General features: G+C 37.0%; 1 protein-coding gene and 1 long non-coding RNA gene across 2 annotated transcripts in view; one reads left to right on the plus strand and one right to left on the minus strand.

Moving 5' to 3' along the window:
- Window positions 1-3,120: 3,120 nt before the first annotated feature.
- LOC311286527 lies at window positions 3,121-3,974 on the minus strand. Its single transcript, XR_014626580.1, has 4 exons — window positions 3,812-3,974; window positions 3,602-3,704; window positions 3,431-3,511; window positions 3,121-3,351 (listed from the first exon to the last, which is right to left on the minus strand). It is a non-coding gene; the product is annotated as an uncharacterized lncRNA (long non-coding RNA).
- An 11,230-nt stretch (window positions 3,975-15,204) lies between these two features.
- Window positions 15,205-27,409, plus strand: part of LOC311279050 (adhesion G protein-coupled receptor E3-like) — a 32,883-nt gene continuing 20,678 nt past the window's right edge. The window contains exons 1-3 of the mRNA XM_084390280.1: window positions 15,205-15,358; window positions 15,501-15,818; window positions 21,672-21,703. Of these exons, the coding sequence (XP_084246406.1) occupies window positions 15,319-15,358; window positions 15,501-15,818; window positions 21,672-21,703 (390 nt within the window). The 5' untranslated portion in view covers window positions 15,205-15,318. The remainder of the gene's footprint in view (window positions 15,359-15,500; window positions 15,819-21,671; window positions 21,704-27,409) is intronic.

The following is a 27,409-nucleotide window of genomic DNA, read 5'->3' on the forward strand; positions in this document are numbered from 1 at the left end:
CGTCTTTTTCCCCGTCAAATTTCTGTCACTCTACATACGTCATCTGGTATAATTGAAGCGATTGGCTATGAGCTACATACAGGCGCATTTGATAGACATTCATAGCGCCCAATAAACGGCTCTGGGCATTCGTAAACCACGCCTCAAATACGAGAAAATGAACACGTGAGACTTGGTCTGACGTTAGCCAGGCTATAAATTACCTGTAATAAAACAGAAAAAGGTTCCATATGATTTTGCATAAGAAATGAACCACAATATCAGTAGTTTGAATCATTTATTTTAAATAAATCTAGTATATATATATATATATATATATATATATATCTAGTATTTGTTACAAATTTCCCACATAGCAACATTGTTTCGGCCCAGATCCGGCCCACATCTGGCACACGTGGAAAGATGATCTGGCCCACATGCAGCGTGGAATTACGGCACTTGGGTGGGCCGCTCCTGTTTGCGAGATCTGGGCCACAAGCAGGCCATAGCAATGCCACATGTCAGCCAAGAGCAAAGAAATAAACCACAACTGGACCTTATCTGAGCCACAGAATCTGTGTATATTAAATATGGAGTCATCTTAGCCTTAATAAGCCTGTTAACAAGCAGAATCACTGAAAGAAAGAAGAGAACAGAAAAAGAGACGAGCAGAAACACAAGAACTATGTGGGACAGTAGATGGTAACCACTGGCTTCCATAATATATATATTCTTTTACCAATGTTACCTTCGACTGTCTGGTTGCCAACATTCCTCAAAATGTCTTCTTTGTGTTCATCAAAAGAAACCAACTCATCCAAGCTTAAGTTTAAAATTTTCAGTTTTGTTTGAACTTCCTTTAAAAAACAACAACAGACAAAAAATATATATATAATAATAATAATAATAATAATAATAAGCCTAAACAAAACATATATATCTTGAATATAACTGACTTTACCAATTGCTTTTGAAAATCAGGAAATTTTCTCAATCGCTCCTCCAAGTTTTGCAGAGACTGAAGATCAGCTACTGGCAGTAGGTTTGCTTCAAGGCCTATGTCTTCTTCACTGACAGATTTTAGACCCTGAACTGTCCTATAGATTATCTTCATTTGGTCCATCATGATCTCTTGATTTGTGAGAATGTTACGCAGGAGGGCTGAAACAAAAGCAAGAAACTGAAATAAACCCCCTAAGTCCATATGGTACACAATATGTAAAAGTGGTACATTTTCACATTTCCCAATAAACAAATACTTACAAGTATCAAGAACAGCTTGATGTCTTAATAGTCCTTGTGGCTGGAGGTAAACATTCCCTCTCTGACGCCGATCAGGGGAAGTGCAGCTTCTTTGCAGTGGGTCAGGGGGAGAGTGACTTCTCTGAAAAGGGTCAGGGAGAGTATAATCTATCTCAAACAAGTCAGGAGAAATGCAGCTTCTCTGAAGCGGGTCAGGGGAAGTGTTGCTTCTTTGAAACGGGTCAGCATTTGCATGGTTTCTTTGAAGCGGGTCAGGGGAAGTGTGGACTTTCTGAAACGGCTCAGCAGTTGTGTGGCTTTTCTGAAGCGGATCAGGGGAATTGCGGCCTCTCTGAAATGAGTCTGAAGTTTTGTGGCCTCTTCGAAGTGGATCAGAGGAAGTCTGGACCTTCTGAAACGGCTCAGCAGTTGCACTATTTCTCTGTTGTGAACAGAGGTGGAGATTCCAGGGGTCAGAAAGTAAAAGTCCTGCCATATATGTATTCCACCCATGAACTCACACAGCAAAAACTCCAGTGTTAAATGAACTCTCCTGTTTTTTTTTTCTGGCTCCAGACTCAAGAGTGTTAAAGTTAATGAGATAATTAAGTGATTGTTTGAGTGATGATTGAGCATTATTGAAAACACCTGATGTTAACAAGCAGAATCACTGAAGGAGAAAATCTCTTTTTTAAGTTGCCATTATGGTGATCAGTGTTTGCTTTAGTTGGGCTCTTGACCCTTAAACTAATAACTTTAGATTTTGTTTGGCTGTTGTATCTGGGTTATAACTCTCAGATGAACAAAGAGAAACGTTGATCAGGTGGTGTTGGTTATGTTTTGACATAATCATAATTTGACCTGAATCACAAAACTCATTTAGAGAGTTAAGTTTACCTTGTTGATTATAGCAGCCTGTGATTCTAGCATTATGCCATGTTAATCATTTTCAATGGAATCAGAAAGATTTCTTGAAAGTTGTTCTGATCAAAAGACTTTGAAAAATTATATTATTTGGACACACTGACACCAAGAATCAGCCTGTGATTCTCAACAATGGTGACAACAATAAAGCATGTTGCAGTGCATTCTGGGTGCCACCAATCAAAACTCATCCATGGCTCCCATCATGCATTGCGGTATGAATAAATTATGATCTGAATTGTCTTGGTTTCCTAATTGAATATTCTTTTTGTCACCATTGTTGAGATTCATACACTGAATCTTGATGTCTGTGTGTGCCTTAAAGAAAGATTTTCTTTTTCTTTATCAGAACAACTTTTAAGAAATAATTTGAATTATATTGAAAAATCTGGATCTTAATCTGTAGAATAACTGTGATGTTGTAATGACCAATATACATTTAAGTCAGAGATTAGGCTCTAATTGAGTTCAGTGATTCAGATCAAATTATGATTATGTTCAAATATAACCAACACCACCTGATCAACTTTTCTTTTTGTTCATCTGGCTGTAATAACTCAGATCAACAGCCAAACAAAATTTAAAGATAAACATTTGAAGGTCAACTGCCCAACTAAATCGAACACTAATCTCCATAACGGTGTCTAAAATTGTGATTTTTCTCCTTCAGTGATTCTGCTTGTTAACATCAGGTTTCTTCAATAATGGTCAATCATCACTCAATCAATCACTTAATTAGCTCATTAACTTTAACACTCTTGAGTCTGGAGCCAAATAAACTCCCAGGAGAGTTCATTTAACACTGGAGTTTTTGCTGTGTGAGTTCATGGGTGGAATAAACATATGGCAGGACTTTTACTTTCTGACCCCTGGAATCTCCACCTCTGATGGTTTCTTCGAGACTGGTCAGAATGTGTGTGGGCCCTCTTAGGTACATTAGAAGTATGATGACTTTGGGAATTAGGAGGGATATTTGGTAAACTATGTGAGGGTTTGAAGAAAGTTAGAACAGAGCATTTTAGGCATTTTCACAAGTTAAATTAATCAATTACCTTACTCAAAATAACAACTTATACTGCTTACAATTTTGTTGGCTTAGATTTGGCCAACACAGACTTCTGAGTAGATCCAGTCTTCTGCATCCTTTGGGAGTCAGAAGAAAATGAGTGAAAGATCTTCGGAGCTCTAGGCAGTTCTTCTTTTCTGTTCAGAGAAAGAGAAAGAAGCTATATGTCGTGTAAGACATAAGTAAACAAAAAAAAGACAATTTATGGAAACTTACCTTTTCTTTGCATTATCTTTTGACTGATCAACACTGATTTCTTCATCCTCATCTTCTCCAGGAAAAGGTAGGTTCTTTGGCCTGAAGAATCACTTTGTTACTTAAATATCTACCACATTTTACAATATACTGACTAAATATAATCATAGATTACAAATAAAGACAACTTACATTCGTCTTCGTTTGGGTTTAATTGGGGAATCCTCCCCATCTGTTGCAAGGTCTGTGTGTTCGACAGCTTCAGGTAGTTTTAATCTTGCCTTACTGTAACTGTCTACAAAAGATTACAATAATTATATATATATATATATATATATATATATATATATAGGCCAACGTATCAGAAACATCTCAACACACAATCTATAAAGTAATACTTACTCGATGTAAATATAATTCTGACCCTGTGTGGAGTCCATCCTTCCCCAGGTTGCTCCTTATTTTTTGTGGCTTTTACAACATCCACTTTATTTGGTGGCCACATACATTCATTTTCTTTGACCCAATTGGAAGACACCACTTCTACTTCATTCGTTTTTTCAAAAATCACAATGTGATACATTGTCTAAACAAAATAAAATTGTAATTTAGTAATTTATATGCCTTTTCAAAATAATCTGTAGGAACACTTTTGAGTGGATAATGTGAGAAGAGAGACTATTTTTGCGAACTGTAATTGCACACAACATTTACCGCAGATACAAAGAAAGCAACAAAATATAAACTGCAGATTTACTGGACCCATAAACAACTGCATGCTACCAAATTTTTTTTAAGTATAATGTAAATCAGTAGCTGCCGTGTGGTTTGTTTAAAGGTGCAGTGTGTGATTTTTAGCGGCATCTAGTGGTGAGATTTGCGAATTGCAACCGGTCAATAATTCGCGGCCTTTCCTTGAAATTTCAAACTCGAATGAGAGGCTACGGTGGCCGACGTAGGAAGCCGTGTCTTTTTCTGCTGCTTCTCATTCAAGTTAGTGATGAAACGCGCTCTGTAGCACTGTCTGTTCGCTGTCGGCTACGGTAGAAACAAGATGTCACGATATGTCGACCTTCATAGAAGGGGGTGGCCGCGGTTATGTACATATAAATGACTCATTCTAAGGTAATAAAAACATAACGGTTCATTAAGTAAGGTCTTTATACACCACTGAAAACATAGTTATGGATCTTATATTGCATTTCTGTCAATAGATCCTCAGAAATATCACACATTGCACCTTTAAATGCAGCAAAGGTATAACAACAAACTGGTCATGAAATGGCAGTCTGACATATTTTTGCACACTCTCCACTCTCTGAAAATGTTTCACTGTCAAAGACAAGTTAGAAACCATGAAGATGTCCAACTCTGTAGAGTCAAAAGGGTATTCAAAGAATGATTCATTGCATCTGTAGTCCCTACCGACAAAATATTCCACTCCCCTATCAACAATAATATTTTCAACCAACACAAACTTGTTCTTTATTTTGATGCAGGAATCTCTATTTGTAGTTTTGATAACTGCACCATCCATGGACAACACTTTAAACTGTTTTACTTCTGCCGTGAAAAAATATGGTACTGGCCCTTCAGTATGTTCCGATTTATAATCTTTGGATGTCTGTGCATTAAGATTACAGTTGGAGCTGGCTTCATCAATTTCAGACAACCTGCGGATCACTTGTGTCAAAGGATTTCGTGGGCCTCTAACCAATTTTTTAAGATGACCCAAGAAATTCTTATATGGAAAAGATGAAAATAAATCCAAATTACCATGGATTTTTACATCTTCACAAAGATGGACCAAACCATGAAAATTGTAAACTAAAAATTCTTGTCCATAAAGCTGACCAAAATGTTCAACAAAAAATACCAAAAGAGAATTGGCCAGATTGTTCATTGTCAAGCAATATTCTGAACTCAGTAATATGTGTACGCCAATTGACAAAAGCATGAAATTGTCATATATTTGAGACTTTAACACACCCTTCAGTACAAAAATTTGGTACCAATTTGGTAACACTTGTCACATCCATGGTATGCACAGTGTGATTTCACTCCTTTGACAAAGGCTCGGGCTGGGGTGTCACATACAACAGAGCAGATGTTCAAAAAGAACCTCTTTCCCTGAAAAACAAACCCACTGCTCAGTGACTTTAATTCACTCACCAGATGTTGCAAATACTTTGACAAAGACTTTGGTTTAGTGTTGCCACAAAAAAGACCAATCAGCACTGGTTTCTCACTGTACCCCTGCAACATACCAAGAATGGGCCAAAACTGAGTACTACTGCTTTTGAACAGGGGTAGGCCGTCAAAATTCAGCTGTAATTTTAATAAGTGTCTATCTGGGACAACAGACCACACCTTATTCAACAGTCCATGAAACAAGCTTAGTATTCCAAAGTAGTGAAACATTCCACCTGATAAGAGTTTCTATTTTGTATGCTGTTTTTGTTTTAAGTAATGTTCGCCCATCTTTTGGCAGAAAGGGATGGTGAACTTGTAAAATGCAGAGCAGGGCTGATAACGCAATCAGGGGAATGCTAAACTCAGTGGCCTAGTCAGCAAGATAATCCTTCAAGTCATCAATAGTGTAAACTGCATGCATCACTATGATCCATTTCCTCCTCATCAGACAGAAACCAATCCTTTGGAATCTGTTCATTCCCACTATCTCTGCTGCCCTGAAACTCCTCCTCAAACCATACAGAAGTTTCATCATTGAAGCTCTCTGCATAATTTATTTCAAACTCTTGCCTGCTACACTCACTATCTATTGTCTGTATTAGTTCATCAACTTTTTTTTAATGCTCGTCTTCTCACATTGCTCCTCTCATTGTAACTCCAATTACCATCCATACCAACAGTCTGTCAAGTTTTCTTGCCCAAGCACAGTCCTGTAATTAAAAAAAGAAAAGAAAAAAAGATTAGCATTGAATATGCCTCAACTATTCCAGATTTACCAATATAGGATACTACTGTAGCTCTAAAACTCGTTTGTATTAATAATTTTGTTAGATCATGGAAAGTGAGTGCTTTTAGGCCAGAGTTTCCCATCTTTTTAAGTAACTTTAATTTCATTGTTTTTATCAATCAATTTATATCCGCATCTACATATTTTATATTTAATTATTTTAACCATAATTATTACATTCCCTTTAATTTCATAGGATAATACTAGCCTCTTGTATGGTTGTTCTCCTGGTTCAGTTTTGCCATAAGTGGCCAATAGTTCATTGCATTCCTAGATGTGACCTCTAAACATTACCCAGGTTGAGAACTATTGTTTTAGACAACAGAAAAATTATGTGATCAATTTCATTCTTTCAATGTAGATATTTTAATAGTACAGTATAATTATTTTTCTCTCAATCGCCTACAAATATGGCACTTGAAAAAATTTAATTTTCGATGTTGCGTCATGACGTAATGTGTGACGGCATATGCGGAATCTATAAAAGGACGCCGGCACACAACAGAGATAGCTTCTGTGATGAAGCAAGCGCTCCCAGGCAGGGGGAAGCGTGGCGAAAGGACGCAGTTCTCGTTCCCTTTCTCAGGAAACAAGGGTTACAGTCGTAACCTGAGGCGTTCCCTTTCGAGGGAACTCGAACTACGTCGAATGACACTTTGGGGGAACGAGTACCCACTATGCCACAACAAGCCCTGCCTGTCCTAGTGTGAAGCTGCGCACAGGCACACTTAGGACAAGAGCACAAGGGTGCCAGGTGTCAATGGAATGTCCAGGCTATAAAATTAATAATAGTGTGAGGGGTGGCCCATCCTGCTGCGTCGCAAGCTTCCTGGATCGGAGCCTCTGAGAGGAGGGCTCTAGAGGATGCCATGCCTCTGGTAGAGTGAGCCCTCACGGCTAGAGGTGAAGGCAAATTGTGTCCTGCAGGAACGTGGTTCTCTGGACTGGTGCCAACATGCTCTTTTTCGTGAGATGACGTGAGATGACGTGAGATGACGTTTCACGGCCAAATCAAATAACCAATCGGAGGAGAGCCCTTCTAGCCAATCAGAGGTGAAAAAGGCGGTACCTTCCCCTACCATCCTGGGAAAAAAAATATTGCTCGCGACCACCGTTGATCGCGTCATCACACCAACACTGGGCAGAGAGTTGAAGTCTTCAGTGTACAGCTGAATTCTACTAGAACTAAAGTCTAACAGAAGCTCGGCTCCGAAGTGAAAGACAATGTGTGCGTGCGCCCGCTTCCTGTTTATACCCGCGCTGCAGGGCGGGGCGCGTGTTGGATTCACGCACGCCAACGTTCATTGGCTCGTTCTGTAGACACTCAAAGTTGATAGGGCTCCCTGAAGTGATCCCAATTACGTTGTCACGTCGACTTTACGTCGAACGTGAGTGACTGAAAGGGAACCTGAGTTTTGTAATATCTTATTGAATCCTGGTAAAAAATTGGTCGCACACAAATCCAGTCTTGCCTTAAAAATCAAGGGTTCATTCAGCAACCAAAAAAAATGGAATGAAAATTTTCAGTCCTTTGAATATGAAAAAAACTCCAAATCTTGAAAAGATGCTGATAAAAAGATGACAATTTTAAAATATTCAAGCACTTAGGGTCCATTAAAAATAAAAAAATAAAGATTTATCTACTCCAAGGTTTCCAACAGTCTTGAGTAAAAACACAACTGGAAAGCTGCACTCCTTCTCTGGAGATGAACCACTCGTTGGCCCCCTTCTTCTTCGGGCAAAAATAAAATACTCCCCAAAAAAGTCAACAAAATCCGCTTGAATCTCGGCCATCAATTTCACTGGAGGATCATTACAAACCAGTCTGTGCCATAAGAGTAAAGCGACCAAATTATTTACAATAAGTGTTCTTCCCCTATAAGACAGGTTGGGTAGAATCCACTTCCATTTGTCTAGACGACCTTTCACTGTTTGTAATAAATCCCATTTTTCTTTTACATCCCTTTTTTTTTTTTTGTACGATATTATCATCTCCTAAAAAAAAAAAGAAAGAAAAAAAAAGATATTTGCAACCCTACCTATTTCAACACAGACCTTCAGGAATAATTGGTTTCCCTTCATTCCAATCCCCCAATAAAAATGCCCCACTTTTTTACAATTTACTTTTGCTGAAGATTCTAAAACCATCTAAATCAGGGGTGCCCAACCCTGCTCCTGCCGATCGACTGTCCTGCACAGTTCATCTCCAACCCTAATCAAACACACCTGCCTTTAATTTTCATGTGATCCTGAAGACCTTAATTGGTTGCTTCAGGTGTGTTTGATTAGGGTTGGAGATAAACTCGGCAGGACAGTCGATATACAGGAGCAGGGTTGGGCACCCCATATCTAAATTCTTCCTAATTGTTTGTAGAAGTGGTTGAATAACAAGAGAATATAACATTCCTGATAATGAACATTCTTGTCTAATACCTCTACTGACCTCGAATGGAGCACATAAGCCACTATTAAACTTAATAACACTCTCAATGTCACGTTTGAAAACTTCTCATTAAAACTAAAAGCTTCTAAAACATTCCTTAGATAAGCATGCTCAACCTGATCAAACGCTTACTCTTGGTCTAAAGATAACACACCACAATTGATATTAAATAATTTGGAAGCCTATATAATATATCGAATTAAAAAAATATTGTCAAAGATTGACCTGTTTGGTACACAATAAGATTGATCTAGATGGATCACCTGTCCATCTGCTATAAATACTGCACGCTCTAGTTACTACTCTACCATCATTAACAATGCATCCTCTCGACCAAAAACAGTTTTCTATAGTCAACAAACTCACCAACCCTCCTGCACCCCCTATGAGTAACTCCGCAGACCTCTGTGAGTCATTTCTGCACTTCTTTCAAAGTAAGACTGATAGAATTTATACTCTCTTCCCATCCACTACCTCTACTGTTCTTACACATGTCTTCCCCACCTCTTCTACATTTGGTACTCTCACTGCTTTTGCCCCTCCAACCCCTGCTTATATCTCTGAGCTAATTAACAAAGCAAACTCATCTTCCTGTCATCTTGATCCTGCTCCTACTACTCTACTCAAAAAATGTGCACCCGTTATTTCACCATCGATTTCACTTCTCATAACTCAACTTCTAAGAACTGGTGTTGTTCCTCTGAAACTTAAAACTGCTGCCGTCACTCCTGTCCTAGAGAAACCTGGCCTCGACCCCTCTGACATGGCCAACTACCGACCTATTTCTAATTTACTATTTCTTTCAAAACTGCTTGAGAAAGTGGTTGCTGCTCAACCTCAAACTCATTTGTCATCCAACAACATTTATGAATGTTTTCAATCTGGTTTTTGAAACTGGTCCAATCTGGTCAATCTGGTCCGGGACCCACCATAAGGCCCAAAAAAATTATCTCGGGGGGTCCCCTGGTTTTTCATTAAAACTAAAATAATAGAAACATAATTTATTAGGTAATATATATTTTTTTAATCAAAGTATTGCACTGCTGCTCCCATTAGAAAGTAATTCAAATTAGATTTGCGTCTGAAAAGATGCTCAAATTTATAAACAGATACATTTTATTGATCGTGCCATTTATACGCCAAAAATAGTTTTTTTTTTTTTTTTTTTTTTTTGCGTGTAAATGATACGCACTGCAAACCCCTAGGGTACACTGTTAGACTTTTCTGTAATTTCTACAGTTATTTATTTTAAATCCCCCAGTATTATACTGCTATTTCTCTTTACAGTAAATAACTGTGATTCCCATTGCATCATGGGAATTTTCTGTGACGTCTAACACCACATACAGATACTTACTGTATTTTTTAAATTTGCTGTATACTACTGTATTTGACGTAACGGCCTCTCTGGCTGGCACCATTCCATCGTGATTTTTATTTCCTAATTTTTGCCGTACACCACGTGTCTACAACGCTATAACAGTCAGAGGCTGTCTATATTGGACACATTGAAGCGACCGGGCAGGACCATTAATGCAAAATGTAAACCTGTTGGTCCCTTGCCAGAAATAGCGCGAGCGCTTGGACTCGGAGTAACGTTATCGTACGTCAGAAATAACGGCGCATCACTATACACTGTCTGGGATTTGTCGTGTCTGGCCCGGGGAAGAGACGGAATTCACTTCACCAAGAGAGAGACCAGCAAGCAAGGTAAAAAAATATTCTGTGTGTGTTGACAGGATTGTGCCCAGTTTAACCTGTTATACTCGTCAACATGGCGGTAACGAACTTTACCACAGTAAACTGCACTAACGTTTCATTTTACAGACTTTGTTGTCGAGTTAAAATACGCCAACGAGCAACGCTTAATTTACATTAACAATAAATTAACTATGTGAAATTCTGTTTTGGTTGTAGATAATGTTGGCCTACTGATGAGAAAATAACATTGTATGTTAGCTAACGTTAAGTTTTATTTGGCTAGCTGCCACCTTTCTAGTTTTAGCATTAGTTTGCAAACTATAACATATTATAGTTTTTTTTAATGGAATTGAATATTTACTTCCATTTTTGTATGTGTTTAAAGGAAACTGCAACAAAGCACCAATTCGTGCCATGGTAGATGTCGACCCTTGACCTTAATTAATATCCAAGGAGCATGCTTGTTAATAATCTCAAAAAACTCGGTATAAAAAAAATTCCAAGCATCTTCCACAGATGGAATTAATTGAAATCTCTCCCAATTTATATTTAATATATCCTGTATAAAGAGTTCAGGGTTAATTTGATTAAATTGTCTTACTTTAATCAATTTAGGAGGAAGACGAGGCACTTTAATTTTCCAAATACAAAAAAACATAGAATGGTCACTAAAAGAATCCGGTAAAACCCCAGATTGTAAAATCCTATCAGGGTGGGAGAATAAAATCCAGTCAAGCAAAGAAGAGGAACTGGGACCGACTCTAGAAGGTTCAGTTATAAGTTGAGTTAGATTTATACTGTTAAAGAGATTACGATCTTGTTGAGAAGAGTGATCTAGCCAGTTAGAATTGAAGTCACCTAATATAATCTTTTCACATTTGCAGTCTAAAGAATTAATGGTAGACAAAATACAATCAGTAGTTTCTGCTGGTGCAGATGGAGGTTTATAAATATTTCCAATGATTAATCGTTTGTTTTCATGAAACATGATTTTAACAAAAAGGCCTTCAAAATGCCGGGGATACTCATTTGGAAGAACAAGTTCTGCAGTCAGATTTGAGGATACATATATTAAGAGGCCCCCACCTCTTGAACCTCTATCGTTCCTAAATACAACATAATTGTCAAGTTTGACATCATCATCAGAAATATTGCTGTTTAGCCAAGTTTCAGACAAAGTAATTACATGGGGTTTATTATAAGTAAGCCAGGCTCTCAATAAATCCATTTTCGGTGGCAAACTGCTAATGTTCAAATGAATAACATACAGCCCTTTAGCACAATTCATTATTCCAAAATAACTGAATAAGTATGTGTATAATCTGGCAGTAAGAATGCACACAAAGCATCATCGCAAATTGAGGTATATAGCAGGCAAAATAGGTGGAGAGAGAGGCAGAAGGAGAGCAACAGACACAGACACATACACGCACTCACACATAGACCGGACAGGAAAGCGCATACGGCATTGGAATAAACACATACCGCTCTTTCCAAATAAGTAATAATAAAAAATAAAAATAAGATACGCAGCTCAATCTGCATGGCTCAGCATAATGCGAACATATCAAATGAAAAATCCAAATCTACTAACAGTAAGATAAAGGGCTTTTATAAAGTCGTCAGAAGACAAGAAAACTAAAATAAGATAATATAATAATAATATGCTTCATAATTTGTTAGCTTCAAACACCCAAAAATAGACAATTCTGTAATTTTTCTAAACAAATTATTTATGGGCATCTATCATACCCAGTTTACATAATTTAAACTAACCCATCTTTTAGTGTTAAGCTATTTTACAACACTTGTGTTATGCTATACGGCAAACAGTAATAAAGCAGCTGCCACTAGCATCGCACATAAACAGTTTTGCCAAAAAGAAAGCAAAAGTAAAGCAGCAGTTGCCAACACAGTAATTCTATCAGCGACAAGATTGAACATATGAAACAAACTCAATGCCAGTCCGATGATAAAATAAATTCACGGATATAAATAACAGAAGAGTTCCAAAAAAAAAATATATATATATATATAAAAGTTCATCAGCAGGCAATGTATTATGCTAGTGCTGATACTATCCACTGGTCACCAGCCATTAGTCTGTTGCCATATCAGAGTCAATGGATGAGTTAATGGAGGAAATTGCACCGAGGAATTTCTCAGCTTCACCAGGAGTATGAAAGAAATGTTTCTTACCAGCGTGGGTAACTCTCAGCGTGGAGGGAAAGATCAGGCCATATTCAATGTCCCGATCACGTAACTTTTTCTTCACAGTATCAAATTCTCTGCGTCTCTGGACTACACCAGCGGAGAAGTCCGGGTAAATATAGACTCGAACTTCTTTCGAGGAGCCCTCTCGATTCACAGCCCTCACATTGTACTGAAGAAGGTCCTTCTTGTCCCTGGCTAGTTTCATTATCTTCAGCTTGTCTTGGAAATGCTGAAACTTTACAAGATAGGCCTGGGACCCTTGGCTTTAACATTGTCCATGATACCGATGCGATGACAACGCTCAATCATAGGAGGAACGGAGAAATTTGTTTCACCTAGGAGCTGTGGAATCAGATGACTCATGAAGCCGAGAATATCTTTGGCCTCAGCCTTCTCAGGAATGCAGATGAATCGTAAATTAGAGCGTGTACTTCGGTTCTCGGCGTCTTCAGTCCATGCTTTAAGGTCAGTGTTTTCCTTTTCGAGCACCTTTACTCGTTTGACCAGTTCAGCTATGTTATCTTCGTTTGCGCTAACTCTCAGCTGAATCTCATTGACCTGATCTCCAAGCATATGAAGTGAGTCATCTATTTTCACCAGACTGGGTCGAAGTGAATCTATTTTAGAGTCAAATCATGTCGAGCTTCATTTGCTGCATCATATCAAAAATACTTTGGAGAGTAATTGGTTCACCCATTGTGAGGCCAGCTGCGTTTCCACTCGCACAGAAAGAAGGGTGAATTCACAAAGCTCATATGGTTGAAGCTATGGCTATATTAGTATTTCTTTCTTGTTTCACCACATGTAGATCATTAGCACCAAATACTTTTTTGAAGTGGAAATATAAATCACAACATCCTTAGTAAACAAATAGTTGAGCCAGTAGACAAGAGCTCGCAGCACTCACTCACTACACGGCAGCCATCTTGAGTGCCAAACTCCAGCTAAAGACAGGAGATTCTCTCTGACCGATGACAGAACGACCCACATCTTCACCGTCACCATCACTGATACAGAGGATAAAGGCCAATACTGGTGTGGTGTGAAGACAGGACGGGGAAAACCTGATAAAAACACAGAGATTAACCTGGAAATTAAACCTGGTAAATCAGAATATTCTGCATGCGTGAAGTGGACAGTGCACACGGATATGGTGTAAAACACATATAATCATAACTAATATATCAGTAACATCAGAGAGGTCTGTGTGTGTCTGAGGCCCTGTCCACACTACTGCGTTTTCGTTTAAAAACGGAGACCTTTTGCTACGTTTGCACCTCCCGTCCACACTAAAACGGCAAAAACAGAGACCCAAAACGGAGAAGTTTAGAAATGCTGCCGACCCGTTTTTCATTTTTGAATCTCCGGAGGGTGTTTTAGTGTGGACGGGTCAAAACGGAGGACTTTAGAAACGATGACATAGTAGAGGCTCACGCTCGGCTCTATGATTGGGTGTCATCAGTCATGGCGTATATCTTTGCTAGCAGATGTTGTGCAAGTAAATTCTGCATTTTACAATGCTATAACTGCCTACATGCGCCGGAGGCAAGCTATTATTCGAGCGATCTGTGACAATTCCCGTGTGCAGCGTCGGTTTTGGGTTAACCCGGGAAGAACTGGCGCATGGTGAGATAATTTTATCAATGAAGTTGTGTTTACACCGGCACGCGCATGCCCAGTGTTGGTGAATGGTCATGTGATCCGCGTTTTCAGTCGTTTTAATGTGGACGGAGATCAATTCTAATACGCAGCTAAAACGACCGAGATCGTATTCGTTTTAATTCTCCGTTTCTAAACTAAAACGCAGTAGTGTGGACGGGGCCTGAGAGAGCGCGGTATCACGTGTTGTAAGCAGGGTTCCCACGGGTCTTTGAAATCCTTGAAAGTTTGTGAATCTGAAAAAAAGTTTGTGGAAAAAAAAACCTGGAAAGTTTTTGAAAATGAACATAATAGATACAGTTCCTTGAAAGTGCTTGCATTTATTTTGTTTATTTAGTTTTTGGGAAAAAAAATCCATATTATTTCCTCCGGTCCGTTAATGTGTTATTTTGCCAACACTTCGTGGTCCATGCATACTTGCTTGATTTATGTTAGCTACGCGCATTTACGTGTTACGTTAAGTGTTTCCCGCGTGAGGTACTTTGTGTTGTACGTTGCCATGACGTTCACGTGCACATAAAACAACTAGAGAACTAGAAGAAATCTGGTGTGTTGATGAGGTATTGTGTACTTTATGTGAGAGAAATGAATTGGTGTTGACTTTTTAAATATACATGTGTATAAAAGAAATAAAAAAATGTTGGATGAAGTGTGAATAATTCAAGACTAAATTGTTATAATAAAGGTGTATTTAAAATTAAAAAAACTCTCTCTCTCTCTCTCTCTCTCTCTCTCTCTCTCTGTCTGACTCTCTCTCTCTCAGGGGAAGTGGGCGTCTCTGTCACATTCAGCTCTTCATGTTAAACATGTAACCAGGAAAGAAACACTCAAAACTCTTCTGAACACACATCGAGAGCTTCAGAAGAACTGAATCTACTAACAACAGAGAAGATCATTTAATAAGAGAGAAGAATGAAGATCATCTGGACTTTCACTCTGCTGATGATTCCTGGTAAGAATCTGAACTCAGAGTAAATCATGAAAAACAGCACAGAATTGATGAGGAGAGTCTTTAACTTCATTCTGTTTTATTGACTGTTGAGGAAAGTTAATTTCTGTGTAAATTAAAGTGTTTTAATGCTGGTTTGTTGTAGGTGTCGTGAGCTCCATGAGTGTGACAGGATATTCAGGAGAAGGAGTCACAATCAAATGCAAATATGATAAAGGATATACAGAGAATAAAAAGTATATTTGTAAAGAACAGGGATCAAAGTGCAGAGATCGAATCAGGACTAATGAGAAAGATAAATGGGTTAAGAATGATAGATTCTCTCTGTATGACGACACAAGTTCAGCAGTCTTCACTGTGACCATCAGAGATCTGAGAGAACTGGATTCTGGGACGTACCAGTGTGGAGTTGATATATCAACAACAGATCCCTCCACTGAAGTGAATCTGAAGGTTTTAACCGGTGAGTAACTGAGACCCTCAAACCCATGATGATCTCCACAACATCACGATACTCAACACTGACTGTAATAACAGACGTTCACATGTGAAACAGACACCCTCAACAACCTTTTTGTCTCTTGATGTAAGACTTAAACTCATAATCTTGACTTGCATTAATAAATGTTGCAAAGTGACATATTGTTTATATCGGGAACAACATGACAAATTAGACACACAATTTCCAGGCAGGTTGGTCCCTCACCTTTCAAAACAGTCGAAGACCACTTTACATATCTTGGCATTGTGGTACCAAAGAACCCCAAGTAAATATTTAAATTTTGGCTAAGATTGACAGATTAAAAGATAATATAGAGCAATGGAGACTCCATCCGCTATCTATGATTGGCAAAATTATTGCAATTAAAATGGTCACCTATACCACAGTTCCTCTCAAAATGTGCCTACTTATATACCTTTATCTTTTTTCAAGTTTTTGGATTCAGTTATCATACCATTTATTTGGGCTTACAAGACTCCCCGAATAGCAAAAGCGCACGTACAGAAACCCACTCAGTTGGTAGGCCTAGGGCTCGCAGTGTTTAACCAAGGTGTGGTAACCCTGTGTAAGGATGTAAAGAGAGAACAGAAACCACAGTATCCTCTGTAGATGATGATAAGTGAGTGTGTTCACACCACATACACTGACCCGCATCACTTCCTCACACACAACACTGTCTCAGTTATGGAGAAATCGCTCATTCAAAACACAAAGTATACATTATCTGTACACCAAAGGTCAGGTCTTTCTGTAGTAAAATACCTTTTCATATATATATATATTTTTTTTCATTATCAGTCTTTGTCTTTGTTTTGAGAGGCAATGATGGGACATGTGTGGTGTCACATGGTGAGCTCACAGTATGAGTGCACACCCTGATAACAGATCTTTCTCATAAGAACATTCTTCAAACATACAACTGACTTCAGCCACAGCCTTAGATCAAATAAAAGACATTAAATCTGTGAAGATCTCAGCAGAGGAGGATTAAACAACTCCACAAACAGCATTACCAGCTTCACTTATTACTAACCAGACTGACTTTATTTCTGTCACACGTCTACAGAAGTTCTTATTGAGAATTAATAGAAATTTAGATGTTGATGGTTTATTATTTTGTTTGACATTGGTATTTTAAGTTATAATAGACCTCAGATTACACAGTTTGATATCCAACAGTGTCATAATCATTTATAACAGATCTGAATTGCATAATAAGACACAAACATTTGAACAACTGTATCATTTAGACACAAAGAGACATCAAGAATCAGCTTATGAATCTCAACAATGGTGACGATCGAAACCTTCATGCTGCAATGCATGCTGGGTATCTAGTCTTTGTGTAGTCTGGCTATCACCAGACCAAACTCAATCTTTTAAGATTGAACATTAGTCTGGTGAGTCTGCTCTGTGTTTTCTCCTGCACAAGAGGCGTGATCAACGGGCATAGTTCAAATGACTCTGAACGCAATTGGATAGTCCTTCAACCAATCAGACCAATGATCCGGGTGACGTTCTTTGCTTCTCTATCGTCATTGTGTTAAACCCGCCAATAGCGCGCCAGGTGGATAAGGCAGTTTGTGATTGGTTCCTGCAAATTTGTAACGGAAGCAGGATAAAAGAATGTACAGGTTTCCAGCCTGAGCTGCAGGGCGAAATCAAATCAGTCTAGCCTTTGTGTGCACTTTGACCTCACATTGTGACTATAGCATGAGCACACAGTGAGGGCGCTGTGAGGATACACTTTTAGCTCACTGTGAACTCAGATTGTGAACACATCACGAGTATGTTAGTCCACTTTACCACACTTGCACTACAAGTGCAATTTGGGTCTGGGAGTCGTTTTATCAAGTGGGTAAAGATTTTATATTTATGTCCTCGTTCATCCATTCTGACAAACTTGAACAAATCTAACCCTTTTGAGTTGCATCGAGGAGTTAGGCAATTGTGTGCTGTAGTTCTGCTTTTCTCTTTCGTTGGAACTATTGTTTCATTGCAAAATAGAGTAAGTACTGACAGTACTGTGTTTAAAATACACATTTTGTGTTTCAGATTTTGTTGACCTGTTGTATGTTAATCAATGTCACGTTTGCCATCGTGTGGATATTTGGGAACAATTGCATTCTTGCTCATTATCAACATTAAATACAACAACTCGCACAAGGTGTTTTTGTATCAAAGAAAGTTTGAGTCTTAAATCTCTCACTCTGTGTCTATATTTGTTCTTCATGTGCAGAGGTGGAGATTCCAGGGGTCAGAAAGTAAAAGTCCTGCCATATGTTTATTCCACCCATGAACTCACACAGCAAACACTCCAGTGTTAAATGAACTCTCCTGTGAGTTTATTTGGCTCCAGACTCAAGAGTGTTAAGGTTAATGAGCTAATTAAGTGATTGATTGAGTGATGATTGACCATTATTGAAGACACCTGATGTTAACAAGCAGAATCACTGAAGGAGAAAAATCACAATTTTAGACACCGTTATGGAGATTAGTGTTCGATTTAGTTGGGCAGTTGACCTTCAAATGATTATCTTTAGATTTTGTTTGACTGTTGATCTGAGTTATTACAGCCAGATGAACAAAAAGAAAAGTTGATCAGGTGGTGTTGGTTATATTTGAACATAATCATAATTTGATCTGAATCACTGAACTCAATTAGAGCCTAATCTCTGACTTAAATGTATATTGGTCATTACAACATCACAGTAATTCTACAGATTAAGTTCCAGATTTTTCAATATAATTCAAATTATTTCTTAAAAGTTGTTCTGATAAAGAAAAGGAAAAACTTTCTTTAAGGCACACACAGACATCAAGATTCAGCGTATGAATCTCAACAATGGTGACAAAAAGAATATTCAATTAGGAAAACAAGACAATTCAGATCATAATTTATTCATACCGCAATGCATGATGGGAGCCATGGATGAGTTTTGATTGGTGGCACCCAGAATGCACTGCAACATGCTTTATTATTGTCACCATTGTTGAGAATCACAGGCTGATTCTTGGTGTCAGTGTGTCCAAAAAATATAATTTTTCAAAGTCCTTTGATCAGAACAACTTTCAAGAAATCTTTCGGATTACGTTAACATGGCATAATATTAGAATCACAGGCAGCTATAATCAACAAAGTAAACTTAACTCTCTAAATGAGTTTTGTGATTCAAGTCAAATTATGATTATGTCAAAACATAACCAATACCACCTGATCAACGTTTCTCTTTGTTCATCTGAGAGTTATAACCCAAATACAACAGCGAAACAAAATCTAAAGGTATTAGTTTAAGGATCAAGAGCCCAACTAAAGCAAACACTGATCACCATAATGGCAACTTAAAAAAGAGATTTTCTCCTTCAGTTATTCTGCTTGTTAACATCAGGTGTTTTCAATAATGCTCAATCATCACTCAAACAATTACTTAATTATCTCATTAACTTTAACACTCTTGAGTCTGGAGCCAAATAAACTCACAGGAGAGTTAATTTAACACTGGAGTGTTTGCTGTGTGAGTTCATGGGTGGAATAAATATATGGCAGGACTTTTACTTTCTGACCCCTGGACTCTCCACCTCTGTTCATGTGAGTATGTACTAATGGTGCCTTCACGTGCTATGGTAATTATGGTAAATACCAAAAGCCGACGTGGAAAATGCACATGAACACCCCCTCATGTGGTATTTTCCACTGGGCAACTCGTAGAATATTTTGATGCACGAGTTGCCGAGATGAGATAACCTTTGACCTTTTCAAAATGGCGGAGAGCATCGCAAGAGTCGTGAATGATAAGCATTGTACACAACTAAACGTTTTTTGCTACTGTTAGCGTATAGTTTTTGTAGCCTATACAATGTTGTGTCATTAACAATTGTAATATAATGCGTTAACACTCAGTGTCAGTTTTAAAAATACCGTTATGGCTTGGTGTTACCTACCCAGAGCAGATGCTAGCTAGCAGTCAATAGGAGCCTGGATCTGAGAGTCCATCTTTTCCCTACATTACGACAACAAAAGCACTTGAACACAACACACTGGTAAATACCAGTTCACAAGTGGAAAACATCATCTTTTCCATAGCACGTGAAGGCACCATAAATCCCCACTTTTGGTGCGTTGTCGAGAACGGCAGTAATGTAGCGCAGCAATACTCTGCAGGCAATCTGTCATATGCTCGCTGCCTGTCACTTATCACTTATTAACAGATAAGTAGGAGTCAAAATGAAAGAAAGATTCAATTTGTGAAATATTGATCCAACACACAAAAAAAGTACAATATTGGAAAATCAACCATGTGAGGAGATGACCAGAAATTGGTAAAGCTTTTCATTTGTCACCATTGTTGAGATTCATACGCTGATTCTTGATGTCTGTGTTTGACTAGTTTCTGCTGCAGATTAAAATTTTCAGAAAACATTTCTTTTTAATTCTGCACTGCTGGATAGCATGATGTAGTGTCACAAGATTGTTATAACTAACAGCACATAAATAAATTAAATGCGCACCATCCATATACTCATAAACATGATCAGATCAGCACTTGCTGATTATGATATCATCAAGAGACATCTGATCATATTTTCTCTCGCCATAGCAAATGTATTTTATTAAAAAACAGTTACAGCAGCCAGAGAAAAACTAAAAGAAGAGTAAAGGGTCAAGAGCTCAAATAAAGGAGCCATTAATCACGATTCTGGTGACTTCAATAAAACATTCAGTGAAACATCAACATCTAAAACTCTGTTAATTCTCAATAAGAGCTTGTCTATGTAGATTCATGATGTCTAAAACATCCAAATGTCCAAACAAACTCTTTATTAAACGTCACTGGACTACATAAACACAAGTTAACAATACGTTTCAGTGTTCGTCCAAACACTCAGTTGTAAAAACACAGGAAGTAACTCTGGCAAATACACACCGACTACAGTCACATGTGACACATATCTGACACAAGTTGTGTAACTATAACACATTAGTATGTAAAAGGTTTCAACATACTGTAAGAGGAATAACACATTAGTTGTGTTAAAGGTAATACAAAATGTGTAGTCCTTATAAACACAGAGATGTGTTAAGAATCGACACAGGTTGTGTGTTAAATTTGACACAACATGTGTTGTCCCTGAGCACACACACTACATGTGTTAAAATCTACTCAACATGTGTTGTCCCTGAGCACACACACTACATGTGTTAAAATCTACACAACATGTGTTGTCCCTGAGCACACACACTACATGTGTTAAAATCTACTCAACATGTGTTGTCCCTGAGCACACTCACTACATGTGTTAAAATCTACACAACAATTGTCATTTTTAACACATCTCTTTTTAGAGTGCAGGGTTTCGTAAACAATTCTGCTGCTTTGAAAAGAATTGTGAGTCAATCATTCAATGATTCATTTATAAATACAGCTAGTTGCTTTGTTACTGAATGTAAGAATGACTCAATGACTCGCTCATTGAGAAGACAGTGACTTACTGGTTTTAGTGTAATATATTTTAAAGTATCACTTCATTTTTCCATCATTGCATATTGCTCTATTGAACATTTTTCATTGACATTTTTTTTTATTTAATAAAGTTATGCATAAAGGTAAAAAAAAGCACTGGGAAATCAATTTAGGGGGCAAATATTGTCCCCTAATGGAAAAGGTATGACTGAAGTCCGGAAGAGAGGGGGTACGCAGAAGGATACGCAAAAATCCACAATCTTGCTGAAATTGCTGCTTAATAAAATAGTTATTTTTTAAAGTTTTGCAGTTTATTATATTATTGTCTTCATGCTGATTTCTGTCATTGCAGGTATAAATATAACGCCGCTGGAAGGACGCAACGTAAGTTGAGTTTCTGAAATTGAAGTTGTAGAGACTCCTATCAATAATAGTCTAAACTGAAGCAGTGCAATAACATGTGCATTTTAGATATGTGTGTAATCTGAAATATGAATGTGCTTTTCTAATAATTGCTGATGGTTTATGGGGCATTCAGTCCATATAAGCTGTGAATACTCTGCATACAAAAGCCAATTGAAAGAATGAGTTTGTGGACTCGCTAATTAATTAATACTAGAAATTAGGGCTGGGCGATTTAAATCGCGATATTGTTATGCGCATCTCGTCAGTAAAGCCGGTTCCTTGATTAGTAGTAAATCGCCATCACCTGCTTTCAGATGGAGCGGCATTTACTACAAAGAGCCGTAGTTAACTGACAAGCTGAGCCATATCGCATTAATATCGCGGACGTATTGCCAGCTATAATTAATGCGATATGGCTCAGCTTGTCAGTTAACTACGGCTCTTTGTATACAGCAAAAACTCCAGTGTTAAATGAACACTCCTGGGAGTGTATATGAGTCCACACTCAAGAGTGTTAAAGTTAATGAGATAATTAAGTGATTAATTTAGTGATGATTGAGCATTATTGAAGACACTGATGTTAACAAGCAGAATCACTGAAGGAGAAAATCTCAAATTGTAAGTTACCGTTATGGCGATCAATGGTTGCTTTAGTTGGGCTCTTGACCCATATATTATTAACTTTAGATTTTGTTTGTCTGTTGTTTCTGAATTTGAATCACCAGTTGAACAAAGAAAAAAGTGATCTGATGGTGTTGGTTATGTTATGACAATCATCATTTGAACTTGATCACTGAACTCATTAAAATCCTTCTTTCTTATCTTGATTTATGTTGTTGGTTAGTGAATCTGCATAAATGCCCAGAATTTTTTATGTAATATAAAGGATTTCTTAAAAGTTGTAAAAAAAAAAAAAAAAAACTTTCTTTTAGGCACACACAGATGTCAAGATTCAGTCTATGCATCTCAACAATGGTGAGGAGCAGAATATTCAATTAGGAAAAGTAAATTACATAGACAATTCAGATCATAATTTATTCATACCGCAATGCATGATGGGAGCCATTAATGAGTTGTGATTGGTGGCAGCCACTGCAACATGCTTTATTATTGTCACCATTGTTGAGATTCACAGGCTGATTATTGATGTCTGTGTTTTAAATGAATTTATCTGAATGTCTTTTGATCAGTACAATGTTTATTAAATATTTTGAATTATAAGTAAAGTACTGATAATCATAGGCTGAAGAATCGCTAAACTGCAGCTAACAAGTTAAACCAAACTATCTCAATAAGATTCCTTTTTCAGATCACAGCATGATTATGTCAAAACATAATCAATACTATAAGATAACATTTTACTTTGTTCATTTAACTGTTATAAATCAATAACAGCAGACAAACAACAGTAAATATTAGAGTAAACATATAACTTACAATTTGTGATTTTCTCCTTCAGTGATTCTGCTTGTTAACATCAGGTGTCTTCAATAATGCTCAATCATCACTAAATTAATCACTTAATTATCTCCTCAGCCCTAAATGCCGCTCCATCTGAAAGCAGGTGATGGCGATTTACTACTAATCAAGGAACCGGCTTTACTGACGAGATGCGCATAACAATATCGCGATTTAAATCGCCCAGCCCTACTAGAAATTACTACAAATTCCCTTGTTATTTGAGGAGTAACATAAAGCTTACATAATACAATTTTGGGAAATACTGTCCGTCATTCATTTATTTGCCAAACCAGGGTTTTGGGTAAGCGGGTCCACAATAGCTTTGAAGCCTATACTCTCTGTCATCATCATTGTTCTGCATTCTCATTGTTTGCTGGCAATATGGGGGATTTAATGTGCAGAGAAAGCTGTCGACGAAGCTGTCCATTTCAACCACACATTCTCATTACTTCTTTTACAAACTTAAACTTTTGGATTTTTTGTATCTTAAACAAGTTTGGATCAGGGCCGACCCAAGGCATAAGCAAACTAAGTTGCTGCTTGGGGTCCCCTGGCCACCCCCTGCACTGAAAAAAAAAGATTCTTTGGATTAACTTAAAAAAAAATCTGTAATTTGTTACAGCAATTTTTTTTTTGATTTTTTCAAATTTTATTTATATAATCAACACCATCAGATCACTTTTTTTTTTTTTTTTTTATCTGTCAGTTATAACTCAGATACAACAGCCAAACAAAATCTGAAGTAAACATATAAGAGACAAGAGCCCAACTAAAGCAAACACTGATCACCATTTACATTTCTTCATTTAGCTGACCATATATGTCAGAGGTCACACGCCTCTGGAGCAACTAGGAGTTAAGTGTCTTGCTCAGGGACACATTGGTGTCTCACAGTGAATTCAAACCCGGGTCTCTCACACCAAAGGCATGTGTCTTATCCATTGCGCCACACCACCCCATAATGGTAACTTACTATTTGTGATTTTCTCCTACAGTGATTCTGCTTGTTAACATCAGGTGTCTTCAATAATAGTCAATCATCACTCAATTAATCATTTAATTATCTCATTAACTTTAACACTCTTGAGTAAAAAAATTATAATTTTGGTTTGACATTAAATCAAAATTTATGGTTTTAACTAAATCATAAATACAATTTGAGAAAATCTAAAAAAATTAGCTGTAACAAATTACATCTTTTTTTTTTTTTTCAGTGATAGAGGGCGTAACACTTACTTTGAGGCAAAGTGAAAACAGAAGGTATAAACTGAAAATCACAATTTTCCATTGGACCAATGTAAATATATATTTTGAATGAATTGCACTGATGTTTCACTTTTTTCAGTGTTTTTTATTTTATTTTTTACATATTAATTAACTTAAACAAGTGACATAAATGAATGAATGAATGAATAGGTAGGAATAATAGGTAGGAATGAATAATTCAAGACAAGTAAAATATACCTGCCTACAACTGCTGCTGTGTCTGCCAGTGTTTGAGTCATGCGCATAACCTCGCGTGCAGACAATTTGTGTGCAAAGTCACGGTAATATTAAGCCATGATACAAAAATTTGATCAATGAATGATGATTGACATTTAAATCAATGATTTATCCTTTAAATTTAATGATATTCAGAACAGAACAAAAATAAAAAAATAACTATAAACAAGCCAAAACTAAATAATTTAAAGCGAAAGTGAAAGTAAGCGATTCGCAATGTATTTGGATGGTAAACTATTCTTTATTATAGGCTTCTTTGTACTTCACTCACGTTCCAATATCGACAGAAAAAATCATCCTCTTCACACGCAAAAATGTGCTTGGAAACATCACAGTGGAGCGGTGCTTACTGTGAATGGTATGAATTGTACTACTGACTATTTAAACAGAGCAGTGTAAGTTTTATATGTTAGGTTGACTATTTTATTATTATATATTTATTACGGCTATAATGAACAGGCTGCGATGTCAAGATTGCAATGCTGGAATATGTTTACAGTTTGTTTTCAGAAGTTTCAAAGAGTTAGTAAAAGAGTAAAGAAAAAGTTACAACTTTTTTAACTACACAGCAAAATCCCCAGTGTTAAATTAACACTCCTCAGTGTTTATATGTGTCCACACTACAGGGTGTTAAAATTAACACTGAAGCAGTGTTGAAGTTAATGAGGTAATTAAGTTAACACTGAAGCAGTGTTGAAGTTAATGAGATAATTAAGTGATTAATTAAGTGATGATTGGCCATTAGTGGTGACACCTGATGATAACAAGCAGACTCACTGAAGGAAAGAGAAACAAGAACAGAAAAAAAAAAACACAAGAACTACTGACTTCGAGCCATTATTGCACTTATTATTTTACCAGTTTGACTTTATTTCTGTCATACATCTACACATGTTCTTATTTAGATTTAACAGAAGTTTAGATGGTAATGTTTTATGGAATGTTTCGTTTCATGTCACCATTATGGTGGTCAGTGTTTGCTTTAGTTGGGGCTCTTGACCCTTTACTTTTTAACGTTAGTGTTTCTCTGGTTGCTCCAACTCTGTGTTTATAGAGCATATGTGTTGTGGCAAGAGAAACTATGATTTGGGCTGTGTTTCCTGAAAAATTTGCAAGCCTAATTTGATCGTATAGACCATTTGTTGCAGTTGGTCTGCAATCAAGTTAACCCTCTGAGGTTGACAAACGCGCCCCCGCGTTTTGCTGGATTTTTTTCAGTTCAGTTCAAAAGAAATTAATTTTGCTCTGTTGACTTTTACAAGCAAGTTTCATACATCAATCGATTCTGTTAAATGTGTATTATTTTTGTGTATACTCACAATAAAAACAAACTGTTGTGCTTTTTGCCAAATAAAGAAAAATAAACGTGATGCGAGTTCTGCCTTCTCTCTGTCAGTGAAGACCATTCTGAAACGCGTCCGAAAATGAACAATAACTCAGCGAATACTCAGTCAAACAGGCATACAGACACACAGGCATGAAGCTTGAATTCTCTTCTTTAAAATGAGGTAATTTATATAAAAAACAAATATTCTCATCTTGTGAAATCTGTATTAAAAGAGAGCGATTCCAGTCGAGCTAATTAGAGCTCATTCAAATGTAATGTGACTTCGCCCACGGAGAGCGCGTGCTATTCAAACGCAAATTACTGAGGCAATCCTGTGAACGCCCCCTTATCAGCTCGAGGAAACACAAGTTTAATCATATCATTGTAGCCTACTACGTGTTTACACCATCTGGCAGCGCTGTGAGGAATAATAATAACGGAAAATCTACCTCAGAGTGCAGGTATTGAGGAGAGAGGATCCGAATATGTAGTAAGTTTTTTTTCCTTCTCAAGTTAATCGCGTTTCTGTGAATGAATGAACGGCAGCCGCAGAGATGCGCGCTGTTTATCACAGCTCGCAAAAAGACAGTTTAAATTTAAATTGCGTCTCTGTGTGAATGAATGATGATGTTTTAGCAAACTGTATTGCTATACTGAGTTGAGTAAAAATCGACAGAAATATGTTGAAATAAAATGTAGGCTATTTGTATAAGCAACGTATTAAACTGAAAATTAACATTTATATGCCCTAATATTTCATAAAAACAACGTTACAGTCAGGCGTTTCTGTTTGTGAATGAATGTTTCGGTTTTAGCAAACTGTATTGCTATACTGAGTAAAAATCGACTGAAATATGTTGAAATAAAATGTATTTGTATAAGCAACGTATTAAACTGCAAATTAACATTTATATTTCTTATAATAAAAATGAAAGACCTATGTTACAGACATATGAAAGACAACATTTCGTTGATTAGTTTTGGATAGATTATACATTTTTACTGTAAAATATCTGCCACCTCAAATAAGCTTTTGTTTGCCAATATTTGCTCATGTTAAATATAGTATGTTTTGTCAAAAATAAAGTAATCAAATAATCAATCAAATCCTTAACTTTGAAATATGTATGATAAAATGTAGGCTATACTTTAGTTTTTACAAAGAAAGATTACACTTGAATTGTTGTAATTGTAACCTTTTTAATAAAAAAATATATTTACAAGGTAGATGTAAACAAACTATTAAAAGGTAAATATAAGCCTTTTCTTTAAATAATTTTTATTGTGTTTTATTAGTGACAAATTTGGGGAGAGGATAAATATTCCAAAACTGAAAATACAGTATGAGAATTAACTGCACAATTACTAGACTGTTTTCCTTGGATATTATAGGC

Source organism: Rutilus rutilus (genome assembly GCF_951802725.1).
Source record: "Rutilus rutilus genome assembly, chromosome: 2".
In the NCBI taxonomy this organism is placed as follows: domain Eukaryota; kingdom Metazoa; phylum Chordata; class Actinopteri; order Cypriniformes; family Leuciscidae; genus Rutilus; species Rutilus rutilus.